Below are 13,489 nucleotides of genomic sequence, written 5' to 3' on the forward strand. Positions count from 1 at the left end.
GCTTGCTTTGCCCTCATGCCATTTCATGCATATATTATAGCTCAAGGCAGCTAGATGAGTTCGTAGTAGGTTGTTATTCTGTGGAAGAATACAAGAAGACATACGAACATTGCTTACAACCAGTTGAAGGCAAGACATTTTGGCCTAAGTCTGAGAGGCCAAGACCTTGACCTCCAGGATATGTTAAAATGCCTGAAAGACCAAAGAAGGAGAGAATAAGAGAGGCACATGAGAAGCCTAAAGACACTAAATTGCCTAAGTTTGGCACTGCCATTAGGTGCAGAAAATATAAATGCCAAGGTCACAATAGGAGTACATGTGATAGGAGTGGTACAGATCAGTATGCAGCATAAAGATGGCCAAATGGGCCAATCGAGTCGGCCCGGCATGGGCCCATCTCGGCACGGCCCGAAATCGGCACGGCCCGATTGGCCCATTTACTGTTACGGGCCGTGCCGTGCCGGCCCGCGTGCCGAGCCGTCGGCCCACGGCACGGCCCAACTGTCACCGTGCCGTGCCGGGCCGGCCCACGGCACGGTCGGCACGATGGGCCCGTTCGGCACGGTGGAGGCACGATAGGCCCGTTCGGCACGACGGGCCCGATCGGCACGGTGGAGGCACGACGGGCCAGGTCGGCACGGGAAGGCACGACGGGCCCGGCTGGCACGGGAAGGCACGACGGGCCCGACCGGCACGGGAAGGCACGACGGGCCCGGCCGGCACGGTGGAGGCACGTTGGGCCCGTCAGCACTCAAAAAAATAGAAAAAAATTAAAAATAATAGCTAAAAAAAATCCAAAAAACAATAAAAAATATGGAAAATAAATACATAACATCTTTATTGATTGGTTGCCTCGTTAAAAACCTTTCTACTAGAAGGAAAAAAGAGTACAACCAATGATTATGCTCCGAAAATTACATGGTTTCATTAGAAACCTCAGAATTTTGCTTGTAATTTTTCATATGCTTCCTCAAGTGTCCCGTTCCATGTGAAGATCTGGCACCTATTTCTATACTGCATATATTACACTTAGCAAATCTTACCTGTTCCCCGTTAATTTCTTTGAAGACCTTTTCAAAATGTTGCCACACTTGGGACCATGCACCTGAGTTCTCGGCGCCTTGATCCATGAATTGAAATATGGAATTAGTTTCTTGATGTGAAGTGAATACTGGATACTTGGCTAGCAAATAGGAAAAGAGAGATGGGTGGGCAGGGTGGAGTTTGAGATGGAGTAGATGGTATTTATAGGGATGAGAGGAGAGGTATGTGGGGGTGGGGCCGCGGGGGGTATTTTAAAAAAATAAACAAAAAACATGAATAAAAAAACTTAGAAATAATAGGGGCACATGATTAATTCTAAAAATGAGCTTTATTGATAGGTTGCCTCATTAAAAACCTTTCTAGCAAAGAAAAAAAGAGTACAACATAGCTCAGAAAATTTAAAATTACACGTTCTCATCATCATCTAGATACAAATTTTGGAATGATTCTTCAAGCTCAGTATTTTCTGCAGTGTGTTGCATTCGTGCTTCAGCTTGTTCCCAATCCTTTACTATGGTGAGTATTTCAACCATCTCACTTGACAGATTTGTTCTTCTCTCTTCGATTATCCTTCCTGTAAGACTGAAGGCAGCCTCAGAAGAAACTGTAGATACAGGAACCGTTAACAAATCTCGCGCTAACAGTGAAAGGACTGGATAATTCGTCTTGTGCTCATGCCACCATTGCAGTATGTTGAAGTTTTCTTGTTCGTGGCTGATAACGTCACTGTCGATGAAGGTAGTTAGCTCCCCTCCGGATGTTGGAATTCCGGTGCCCGTAGACGATCGTGACGAAGAGTCTGAACTTCTTGATGAAGAACCTGCACCAAATATTTCCCCCACGTTGTCGTCTTCTTACTTGTTGTGGGTGCTAGTGGAGGTCGTTGCAGGCGAACTTCGCCATACTTTGTTTCATATTTACTATAAACTTCTAATAACTTAGAACGAACATTAGTATAATAATTAGAATAATCATGGCCAAGAGCATCACCTAGAATTGCGAGAACTCTACAGAAAGCTGCAATTTTAGCTCTAGGATCTAAAATAAAGGCAAAAGCGTATAACAAAGGAATTTTTTTCCAATACTTTAAGAATTTAGATTTCATAGGAACTACACAATCTCTTAAAAGATTGTCATTTTCATAGTTGTTTAAATGAGTAGCAATTTCAACAATATTATGCACTACTAAACAAGATGTTGGATAATAAACTCCTGATAAACTCACAGTTGAATCATAAAAAAATTCAAGAAACTCCAGTATCCTTTCAGCAACATACCAATGCGCTTCCGTGAGTAAAGTTTGACCCCCATGCTGATGGTAATGTGTATGAATAAACACACCAAATGTGCTCTTATATGGTATAATATTTTTAAGCATCAAGAAAGTAGAGTTCCATCTCACCGGCATGTCCAGAGCAAACTTACGTGGACGCACACCCATTGCAACACAATACTGTTTATATGCTGCAATTCGTTGGTTAGAAGAGTTCACAAAAGATATTGCAGTACGAAAATCTTCTAAGTATCGCGATAACCTCTTCAAACCGGATTTTACTATAAGATTGATAATATGACAAGCACAACGTTGATGTAACAAGAAAGATTCAGCATAAGTACTAAACAACGGAGTAAGAATATCCATTGCTCTAGAATTTGCACCGGCATTATCTAAAGTGATAGAAAATATTTTATTCGTGAGGTCAAAGTCTGCAACTACTTGAGATATTTTTTCAGCAATATTTTCACCGGTATGCGCGTTGTCAATCAAGCGAAAACCTATTATTCTCTTTTCTAATTCCCAATCATTATTAACAAAATGAGCAACCACACTAAGATAATCCTCTCTAGCCCTACCTGCCCATATGTCCGAGGTCAAAGCAACTGAAAATGTACATGTTTGCAACATTTCTTTAAGTTTGCTACGACACGTATTGTAGTATTTTACCATATCCCTACTAGTTGTCTGTCTAGAAACATGCGTGAACCTAGGATTATGAGCTTGCTTAATGTAATCTTCAAATGCAGCAGACTCACCGATATTGAGTGGTAGATCCGCTCTTGCAATGAAGCGACATAGCTCTTTTCGAGCATTGGCAGAGTCGTACTCCCAATGATGAACAGAGCTGTCGGGGTTGTACTGCAACACCGTCTGCTTCATGGCTGCTCCACTCTTTCGCTTGCAACTTATGGCGTGCCTCTTCAAGTGCCCCGTTCCACCCGAGGACTTTGCAGATAATTCATTTTTACAAATATAACACTTAGCATACCTGACACTTACCCCATCTTCCTCTTTGTAGATCCTTTCAAAGTCTTGCCAAACTTCGGAAGTACCGGCTCTTGATCTTTTAGACCCGCTGCTTGCTAATGTGTGCGCACTTGTAGAGCCTGACGATGGCACTCCTGCTGCATCACCTGGATCTGGATGTGAACCAACCGGAGGTTCACCGTCGGGTCCATCATCACCTGCAGCACTAGTATCAAAGGGGCCGTAGTCCCCTGTGAGTTCTTGGAGAAAAAAATCATGATCTATGGATGTATCATGATCACCGGCATCCATGATCAATGTCGAATGACACTACAAAAATTGCAAATATTCAAAGTTAGAAATAATCAAATAATAAAATAAGACTCAACAACGATGCAAAAAAATCACCAAGATTTCTTCAACTTCAAGATAGCAAATCAGCAGGATGACGATTTTGGAATTGCTCGGATTTTTTTGCAACAATTCAAACTAATTTTGCCAAATTATCGCTAATTCTCACGAACTTTGAGACAAGAATGAGAGGAGGAAACAAGAGAGAAAATGGTGTTGCTGGTGTGGAATGGAAGGGCAAGGTGCTCCTCTATTTATAGGTGAAAAATGGTGATTTTTGCAATTTTTTTTGAATTTTTTGGAGCTCAAACGGTCACAAAACGGCTATAAAATTCAAAAATATCGGGTTAACGGGTTAAACGGGCCGTTCCCAGCCCGTTTAACCAGTTAACCCGCGTGCCCCCGCCGGCCCATCGTGCCCCACGTGCCGGCCGGGCCGTGCCCCCCCGTGGTGGGCCGTGTCGTGCCGTGCCGGCCCAGCCGTGCCGTGGGCCGCCGCGCGCCGAGCCGGCACGGTGGGCCGTGCCGTGATGGGCCGGCCGTGCCGTGATGGGCTACCGCGTGCCGTGCCGGCCCGGCCCGGCCGTGCCTCCTGGGCCAGCCGTGCCTGAGCTGGGCCGTGCCGTGCCCGTGCCGCCCGTGGGCCGGGCCGTGCCGCGCGCTCGGCCCAGGCACAGCCCATGGCCTCGTGCCGTGCCGGCCCGGCCCATCTCGGCTCGGGCCGGGCCGTGCCTGGGCCGTGCCTACAGTTCCGTGCCTCGGGCCGGCCCAGTAAGCACGGCCCATTTGGCCATCTTTAATGCAGCAAACAATACCCAACCAGCACCAGCCCCAGCTCATAATGCTATGGTTACATGCCTCAAGTCTAAATCTTACATTGATGTAATGATGCAGGTTACTGACTTCAATTTTGTAGGTCATGGTGGTTGATTCACAGCATAGCTCTACAAGCTTAGGGAAGAGGAAGAACACAACATCTACTTTCAAGTCTATTGCTGCGACGACAGCAACAACAATACAAAAATGTGAGTTCCATTGTACTCTAACCAATGCAAAAGTTGTACATATTTAACACAAATATTTCATACATTTGTGCAGTCAGAAATGCCCAACCAAAAGATTGTTCACACATCTGCAAGTGCAAAAGTTGCTACAAAACTAGGTGGTACTACCTCCATTAGTATGCAATCTCAGGTGCCATCTTCCCGAGTTGAGTCAAGGGTTGAAATAACACTCACTTCTGGGTGTGCTTCTGTCAAACTTCATGCACAAGAACCTGCAGCCAAGGCAATTAAGTTTCGACCCATGAAGAGTACTATACCTCCTCCAAAGCTTTTGAAATGAATAATCGTGTAATTCTGTTGGTGCATGTCCTGTCCACCTGGATGTATTATCACTTTGTGAACCTGTGTGCTATATTTTGTTAGCTTTGAGAACATGTATGGTCATGTCATGTATGCGAACCTGGATGTTCTTATCTAATTCATCAGTTCTTGCAATGCATTGTTGTTGATCACATACTGCAATGGATGGGTACATCATGCCAATTTTTTCTGTGATGCATAGCTCTATGCAATGTACAGAGTTTTTCTCTCAATTCATAAAAAACAAGAAGCATCAGATATATGTAAGTATATGGTTAAAACAAGCAAAAGACAAAACACTCAGTTTGCAATGCATAACTTGTCAACTTGAGAGGCAAAAGCTTCCATTAATTGGCACATTACATTCCAGTGTGTGCTGAGAAGCTCAAAGACCTCAGCTTACAACAAAAATAATTTCATCCTACTACAAAAACTACTGACACCAGAAGCAACATAGCATATTCTTCTTCACTGCTTCCACTTCCTCCTTCAAGTCGGCTGTCGATTCAAGGAGGTCAGCTATGGAATCTCCAAACTGAACAAGTACAGAGCCATTCCATCTGCAACCTCATCCCAAAGAGCTTATTCCATCTGCAAATTTCAGAAACAAAAATAATCATAAATATTCATTGCTCGGCTCCATGGGCAGCACACGTTGTTCGGCTCCATGGACGATCTTGAGTGCGAGCTACTCAATTTGGGGTGATGCAGCATGGGGCAGGGTGGCACGGGCACAAGGAGGTGCGGGGCGGGGCGGGGTGGGGCGGCGTGGTGCGGCACGGGCCGGCGGGGCGGTGTTGTTGGACCGATGGGAGCGGTGGCGCTCGGTCGAGAGAGGGGTGGACGAACGGTATAAGGACAATTAGTGCCTACTTGGAGAGAAAATCGGCCTTATCAGCGCCCTATCACCTCTCTGTATCCACGTGGGATAAAAAACCAGCTAGATGATAATATTAGTAGATGAGTATTAGTAGACGAGGGATGTAAATTGATCCAATCAATAATTAGAGGTGAAAACTAAACCGAGGCAAGAGTTGAGAAACTAAATATGGATTTTTTCCTTAAAAAAAGCATTGACTTGGCCGACACCACTATAAACCAAATTGAACTTTGCTTGCTGAAATCTAAAACCTATACCTTTGTTTATCTTCTTTTGGTTGGTTTATGTAGGACAAAAGGTAAAATTGGATGCACATCTTTGCGCACAGAATGCTTCCCGTAGGACTACGTATGTGTGGTTAGCTCAAGTACCAGCTTTTCTTGAGAGGTGATTGCAGAATGATTGTAGTTCTGTAATTCTGTTTGATTTCAATGAAGAGAAGTGCTCTTGATCCCGATAAAAAAACATGGCACGTGACGAGTTTTTGCAGATTTTCCAAGTTCCACAACGAGGTTGCAACCACAGTGCGATTTGGTAAACATGGTGCATTTGCTCATACAATAAAATATAAATGAGCTTTCACGCGCTTGTTTTGCATTGACGCCCAGCAGCCCCAGCTGGAACACCTGCTAAATCCTCCCGGCCCTGAGTTACGCCATGCAATTGGGCTTCGGCACCCGATCCCGGAGTTTTTTTATTTATTTATATATTTTTTCGATTAAAAATTTAAATAATAGATTCCTTATAAAAAAAAATTACAAAACTAGACACCTACTATTCTCTCATAAGACGGTTAAGCCTTTACCGTCCACTGAGAGAGCGGTAAGCAGTCCCGTACACTCTTACCGCATTTTTATGAGACAGATAGGCTGCACGGTGAACAGTATTCTGAAGTTTAATTTTCCTCCCATCTTCTCTATTCAAAACAGTGATGTTCTGGTTCTCCAAAAATCCTAATTTTTTTTGTCCGTGTTACATAATCCATGTACAACCTATTTTAATTTAATTCACCTAAAAATCCTGTGTAGAATTTAAACTAAAATTCTCCAAAAAAAACTACTTTTATAACTTCTAACAATTGTTAGTGCCTCAAATAAATTTCTAAAAAACTGGCAAAATTCACTAATATTCTTCTTATATGATGTGATAATTTCTAAAATTATTTTTAGCACTAAGTTTATATATGTTTGAATTCAAATTAAGTTAAAAGAAGAATATCACATGAAATTATAAAAATACATATAAATAGTGCATTACAAAGGAATCACATCACATAATAAGAAGATAGAAGTGGAAATTGAACTTCGGACTGTTCACCGTACGAGGAATTTATTTATTTAAATTTTTAATCGAAAAAATATAAAAATAAAAAAAGCTCCCCGATCCCGCGACGAACCTGGGTTTCGTCACCCGATTCCGCAACGAACCTGGGCTTCAGCGTCCGATTCCGATTGGCAAACGATACGATGATGATGGCTAGATTATACACAGGCGAGAGCGGCTTTCTCGAGCTGAAGCGAAAAGTCGAGAAGGGAGATTTTCCCCAACCTGTTGCTGTACATCACTCGCCAATTGTTGCGCCTCCTCATCGCCAAACCTTGTCGCCGGCTGCGGGCACAACAATCCTCTGGTTTCCTTCCATCGAAGTCTTCTCTCTTCCGGAGGCGTCACCCTCCTCTTCCCCTTCGCGCATTGGACTTAGATCCATCCGGACTTGGATCGGTCTCGTCTTCTGTTGGTAAGCAACCTAGCTTGGTTCAATGGATTGTTCTACGAGTTCATTTTATCCAGGGGGACCTTTTGTTTGCTCTGTCTGAGCAATTAGCTCCAGATCCCCCTTTCTCTCCATTCACAATCCGTGACCAATTGGATCTTACAATTCTGTAATGTTTTCTAGTTTCTAATAACTGCCTGACCAGTATACATCGTTGTTCATAGATAAAGATCCAAAAAAAATTCATGTTTGTCCATCTCTATGCAGACCATCTCGCCGAATTGGCCTATTCGAGGCAGACATTGGGGTGGGGTGAGCGGGGGACTGTGGAACCATCCGGTGGTACAGTGCTGTGTCCAGGCGAGATGACGGTGGAGGTGTGCCTGAGCAACAAGAGGAGGAAGGTCATACCATCCAGTAACGTGGTAGTGCTGCCAGATGAGATCATGACAGAGGTGTTCCTGCGGCTTCCCATCAAATCCATCCTCCGCTTCCGGGCCGTCTGCCGCTCCTGGGCTGCACTGCTCTCTTCAGAGGAATTCTGCAGCCTTCACATGGCGGCGACCGAGGTGGCATCGACACCGCCTAAGCTGTTGTTTGTCTCGCCTACAGCAAACTTCAACTGCACTGCAGTATACTCTTGCTCACTATTGGGCCGTGTAGATGACCTATTGTTCACCCTTGAAGATGCTCGTGGCAACTTTGTGGATGTGTCGCCTGCACCTTGTCGTGGCCTCACCCTTCTATATGATGGTGTTGTGCCAGCATACTACGTCTGCAATGCAGCCACACGGGCAGTCACACGGCTGCCACCTTGCTATGGTGTGCCATATGCTACTGCTGGGCTTGGATTTGATGCACAGACCAAGAAGTACAAGGTGGTGAGGTTTTTCCAAGGGAGAGGTCATGAGAAACAATCTTTCTATTGTGAGGTCTACACACTCGGTGGTGAGGATGGGGATCACTGGAGGCCGGTTTCTGGAGGAGTACCCTTCAGGTTCTGCAGTTTTGCTCGTTCGGCTATTTGGTATGCGGTGTTCAGAAAAATGCAGCCGGTGTTTATGGATGGTTTTCTGCATTGGTTGATCGAACCTGCGTTTTTCACCAAAATGCCAAGGGCTGCTATCATATCCTTTTCTCTCACAAATGAGACCTTCAGCTGGATCCGGTCACCACCTTTTGTGGTATCAGGAGCCCACTTAGTCGAGCTTGATGGTCACTTGTGTATGGTCCGAGATCTCCGTAGTGGCTTTCCTGCCGGTAGCATGCTGGAGATTTGGAAGCTCAAGGACTACAGCTCTGGTGATTGGTCACTGAATCATCGAATCCATTTGTTAGGGCATGTGCCTGCAAGAGATTTTCTTGAGCCACAGGTTGTGAAAGTCATTGGTTCCTTTGGCAATAGCAAATCAAGTAACAGGATACTCATCGGGACATCCAAGCACAAGGTGTTTGCCTATGACCCTATGTCTGAGACTCTAGAAACCATTCACTCAACCATGGGGATTCAGACATCTTGTCAATTTGAGCCCTCTGATACCCGATTCAGTTTATTTAGAGAGAGCCTTGCGCCAGTGCATAAAACAAAGGAAGAGATTGCCCTCTCATCTCCCTTGGCTAAGGCGACTAAAGAGATCCTGCTCAGACTCCCAGCTGAATCAGCTCTAAATTTCAAACTTGTCTGTAAGCTGTGGCTCAGATTGATTAAGAGGGAAAGCTTTGCTCATTCATTCTTTTTGCGTAAGAATATGGACAAAAGGCCAAAGATCATGCTTGTTGGCAAGGGCACTGGACAACCAGGCTTCAGTTTTATTCCCTTAAACAAATGGCTTCAAGAGACATCTAATGAAGGGGAATTTCTTGACACAAAGGTTGTTTGCTCCAAGCCTTGCCATGGGTTGAATCTGGTAAGCATTAAGAAAAAGGACTATCTGTACAACCCATCTACAGGTTTTCACAGGATCTACTTGAACAAACGGGCACACATGCACCAACTGTGGAAACTACCTATTGATTCCGTTCAGACAGAAGACCACCCTTTTTCAGTCGGCAATAAGAATGTTGGCTTGGGGTTCAACCCATTGATTCAGGAGCATGTTACTGTAGAAATGTTCTATCCCTTGAAGGACTACAAATCTCGTCAATATTACTTAACATGCTCTCTGTGGAGTTGTAACTCCGGGCATGTCCAACAGCTTCCTCCACCGCCTCTTCCTGTGAGCGACATGCCTCCTGCCTATTTGGAAGGGATGCTGTACTGGATGAGCGAACCAAGGTTGGGTCAGAGTCATAAGCGGGCCATTGTCTCTTTCAACAATGCCACTAAGATTTTTGATGTCATCCCTTGCCCTTCATGCATTGCGATATGGAACAGCAGCAGTCCATGTCACGCATACGTGGTAGAGCTTGAGGGGGTGTTGTGCGCTGTTCTTGCAAATCCAGATGTAGATGAGTTAGATATTTGGAAGTGGGAGCTTGGTCAATGGTATAGAGCATATACAATCTATTTGAAATCCTGGCCTGACTATTCCCTTGGAACAAATATTGTGGTGCCTTTGGCAATTGACCCAACAGACGGGAGGGTCCTACTAAATACCGGGAGGAAGCTAGGTTTATATAATCCATTGAAGCAAGCAATTGAAAACTCTTTAGCACTTGATCAAACGCCACTTTTCGCACGTAAAGAGCAAACATCGTGCCTTGGAGTTCATCCGGAATTACATATTACCAAACGGAAGCATGTTGACAGAAAGTCCTCTCAATGGAAACCATCTATGGATCGGTACGAGTCTTTTGCTCAGCCTTCTAGTGCTTCATTGGGGAAGAATTTGTCACACTCCAGAGACCAATCTAAGGAGGAGATTAATAGAATGAGTAAACTTATGCCCCTTGTTCCTATGATCTATGAGGAGAGCCTAGCATATTATCCCGGTGCTGCGAAAGGAAGAGTTCTAAAGTGACGTCTTATCAAAAGCTGACATTTCCACGTCTGACATGTTGGTTATGCTGGATGTATTTGGCTGTCACTGTAACTTATTGTTGTTGGCTGGCTGTGCACCAAGTTCGTGTATTGTAGAAGCGTGATACTTATGTTTTATCGCTTGCCATGAACTATTTGTGGTTTGGTCATATCAAGCACTGTTTCACTATGTTGAAGAACTGGATGTTTGGACAGTCCATCCGAGTATATCATTCATGGAAGGTCCGATTGCTTGCTTAAATTTTGTAACTGTTCTGTGCCTATGTGATCTGTGCAATTGATAGAATGTATTTGATCTGTTTCGCAATATATTACAGGTTAGGCTAAATATCAGGTGCACAAAGCTTAATCTGTGCACATATGCACAAATTTGTCCTAGACCGTCGGATCTCATCTATGCGGACTAAAATCGCAGGTGGAACCCCTACTATCCACTTACGTAGTTTAGCATTTACCCCCTCGCAATCACTGGATTATTATACAGAAACCCCCTCAGGTGCTCTCTCCCTCGTTACACAGATCAATTTGACCAACCAATCAAAACCCCATATTACAGGGGTTATAAAAAATTTCAACAAAAATTATGATACTGTAGAGTATGCTATCATTTACTATCTTATGAAATTTAAGCTCAAACAACAACTTGTATCCTTACTACCCAACTGTTACATCTTATGAGACGATAGATAGTATGATCTACACTATCTTATTTTTGTTTGAATTTCTTACAAATTTTAATATAGTGTTTTGGTTGATTGGTTACACAAACTAATTTGTGTAATGGTTATACAGTACAATTTCTCGATGCAGATGACCCGCAAAGCAACTCCGGCTCCGGCGAAGGCTTCGGCACTGGCAAATGTGAAGCACGAGTAAAAGCGGCAGCCGAGATATCTCCACAGGTTAAGCTTTCTCTTTTGCCTTTATTTGGTTTGGGGGGGGGGGGGGGGGGGAGGGGCTGTTAGGTTTGTGCGGTGGATTGAGATTTTGGGAAGCGAAGGTCTATTCTGATTTTGTGCTGTGGATTGTTGAAGGTAATGTTTGATCTTATTAATCCATTTGTTTAGATTATTCGCCTAAATTTCATGCAGTTAGTGGATCGTAATTGGTAGTTGCGGATGCATAGGGGATCTTAAGTGATTTCATCTCTGCACACATGTGCATCAGGCGAAACTAAGATTGATACAGTTCACAACCACTTCTTGAAAACACATCAACTAAAACAGAGAAGTGATGTAAATTATGAAGCAAGAGTCGGTTCACGATTTGTGCCCTTCAAGCCTATAACCTATTATCCGAGAGCCATGTGGGCTAATCTTTCGGAGTTCGTGCAACTTTGGAACGTGTCCCAACGGATGCAGTTGCAAGATCTTCTGGAGGATGACATTGCTTGGAAACTCTCCGCCTATGGAGAGTACTCGGCGAGCTCGGCCTAAAGAGCCCATTTCCTCACCTCTACATACTGCAATCTCCGCACTCTTTTTTGGAAGGTATGGGCACCTCCTAAATGCAAGTTCTTCGCCTGGCTGGCGAACCTAAATAGGCTTTGACCTCGGACAAATTGGCCCGTAGAGGCTGGTCCTGTAGCAGTGCGTGTGTGCTTTACCGGCGTAGCTCTGAGTCTAGACACCACTTGTTCGTCGAATGCCGTTTCACAAGGTGTGTTTGGGCGGACCTGGCGCTCTAGATCGCCCAACTGAGAGTGCACCTGAATTCATGACAGGCAACCTCATCCGTTCACCAATGGTGGATTGCTCTGGCTTACAAGTCAAACATTCTGACTAAGGGCCTCAAATCTCTCATTATACTCGTCTGCTGGGAAATCTGGAAAGAATGTAACGCTAGAACGTTTGATTGCCGTGAGGTGCATTCTTCTGGTCTTTTGCAAAAAATCAAGGATGAGGCAGCCCTTTGGGCCTTCGCTGGTGCGCGATCTCTTGACTGCCTCATTAGAAGAGAGTAGGCCTTTAGTTTTGCAGTTTGCTGGTCTTTTATCCCCTCTTTGTCTAGGGTGTTACCTAACGGTTCCTCTGTACCTTTTGCCCGTCAGGCTTCTTCTATTTAATATAACAGGCAGCTCTTCTACCAATTTCATTTAAAAAAACCTACAATGTGTTAACTACCAAGTGATCAATCAAGTTTTTCTCGTATTGCTTACGATCGAACGCTAATACGTTCTTGGTTGCGCAATTTATTTTGATTTCAGGACTGTGACTAGTATTCCGCTGGAGGAAATGGCAGCCAGAGGAAGTGACATGAAAAAAAAAAACTGGAACGGCCGAGGCTGTGGATCTTTCCTTCACGGGAAAGGTTGCGATGAACTTTCAAATGGGGAGAGAGGCAGGAGCTTATCTTTTTAGCTGTGTTTTTTGGTCTACGGTAGTGGTTGTGGTGTAGTGCTGGTGTATTTTGGGACAGAGTAGTAAGGTGGTGCTGTGCTTCTGTATTTTGGGACCAAATAGTAAGGTGGTGTTGGACCAAATTATCATGTATCTGTGCACTATCATATCAATGAAATGCAAGTATGTTTGGATATACATGTCTTACACCATCAGTATGGCTGACATGTTATTCAGTTCCAGATTTGACAACAGCAATGTGATGCACTGAAACTTATCATCGATTCTTTCCACAGTAAGAAATAGCATTATGATTCATGGAAATCCAACCAAAATATGTTTCGTTCAAGGCATAGGGTTTGAACATAACAAGTAATAACTTCATGCAAAACTGGTCCATAATCCCACTCAAACAAAAATCTACTACAGGAATGCACAGGAACATATACAAAGTCTGAAAACCATATGGACAAGTAACAATTCATAACAGAGTACTCAAGGAACTTATTACAGCAAGCATGCCCTTTTGTCAACTTCTTCTGGAGGGTTTGCCCATAGCTGGGAAATTGTAG

General features: G+C 44.0%; 2 protein-coding genes across 2 annotated transcripts; one reads left to right on the forward strand and one right to left on the reverse strand.

Annotated features, from left to right (window-relative positions):
* Positions 1-1,317: 1,317 nt before the first annotated feature.
* Positions 1,318-3,634, reverse strand: LOC133884288 (uncharacterized). The gene is made up of 2 exons (XM_062323642.1): positions 3,079-3,634; positions 1,318-1,864 (listed from the first exon to the last, which is right to left on the reverse strand). The coding sequence occupies exons 1-2, from the start codon at positions 3,599-3,601 to the stop codon at positions 1,449-1,451; spliced, it is 939 nt and encodes a 312-aa protein (XP_062179626.1). The 5' UTR covers positions 3,602-3,634; the 3' UTR covers positions 1,318-1,448.
* A 3,634-nt stretch (positions 3,635-7,268) lies between these two features.
* Positions 7,269-10,733, forward strand: LOC133883842 (uncharacterized). Its single transcript, XM_062323227.1, has 2 exons — positions 7,269-7,622; positions 7,866-10,733. The coding sequence occupies exon 2, from the start codon at positions 7,964-7,966 to the stop codon at positions 10,556-10,558; it is 2,595 nt and encodes an 864-aa protein (XP_062179211.1). The 5' UTR covers positions 7,269-7,622; positions 7,866-7,963; the 3' UTR covers positions 10,559-10,733.
* Positions 10,734-13,489: the final 2,756 nt, after the last annotated feature.

The sequence above is a fragment of the Phragmites australis genome, chromosome 11 (assembly GCF_958298935.1).
Source record: "Phragmites australis chromosome 11, lpPhrAust1.1, whole genome shotgun sequence".
Classification (NCBI taxonomy): Eukaryota; Viridiplantae; Streptophyta; class Magnoliopsida; order Poales; family Poaceae; genus Phragmites; species Phragmites australis.

Bases quoted from the DNA above. Each gene is read 5' to 3' on its own strand.
- LOC133884288 (XM_062323642.1), bottom strand. From the start codon at position 3,601: ATGGATGCCGGTGATCATGATACATCCATAGATCATGATTTTTTTCTC. The intron at 1,865-3,078 runs GTGAGTCTGCTG...TATTTGGTGCAG, and splicing joins GGATCTACCACTCAATATCG to GTTCTTCATCAAGAAGTTCA.
- LOC133883842 (XM_062323227.1), top strand. From the start codon at position 7,964: ATGACGGTGGAGGTGTGCCTGAGCAACAAGAGGAGGAAGGTCATACCA.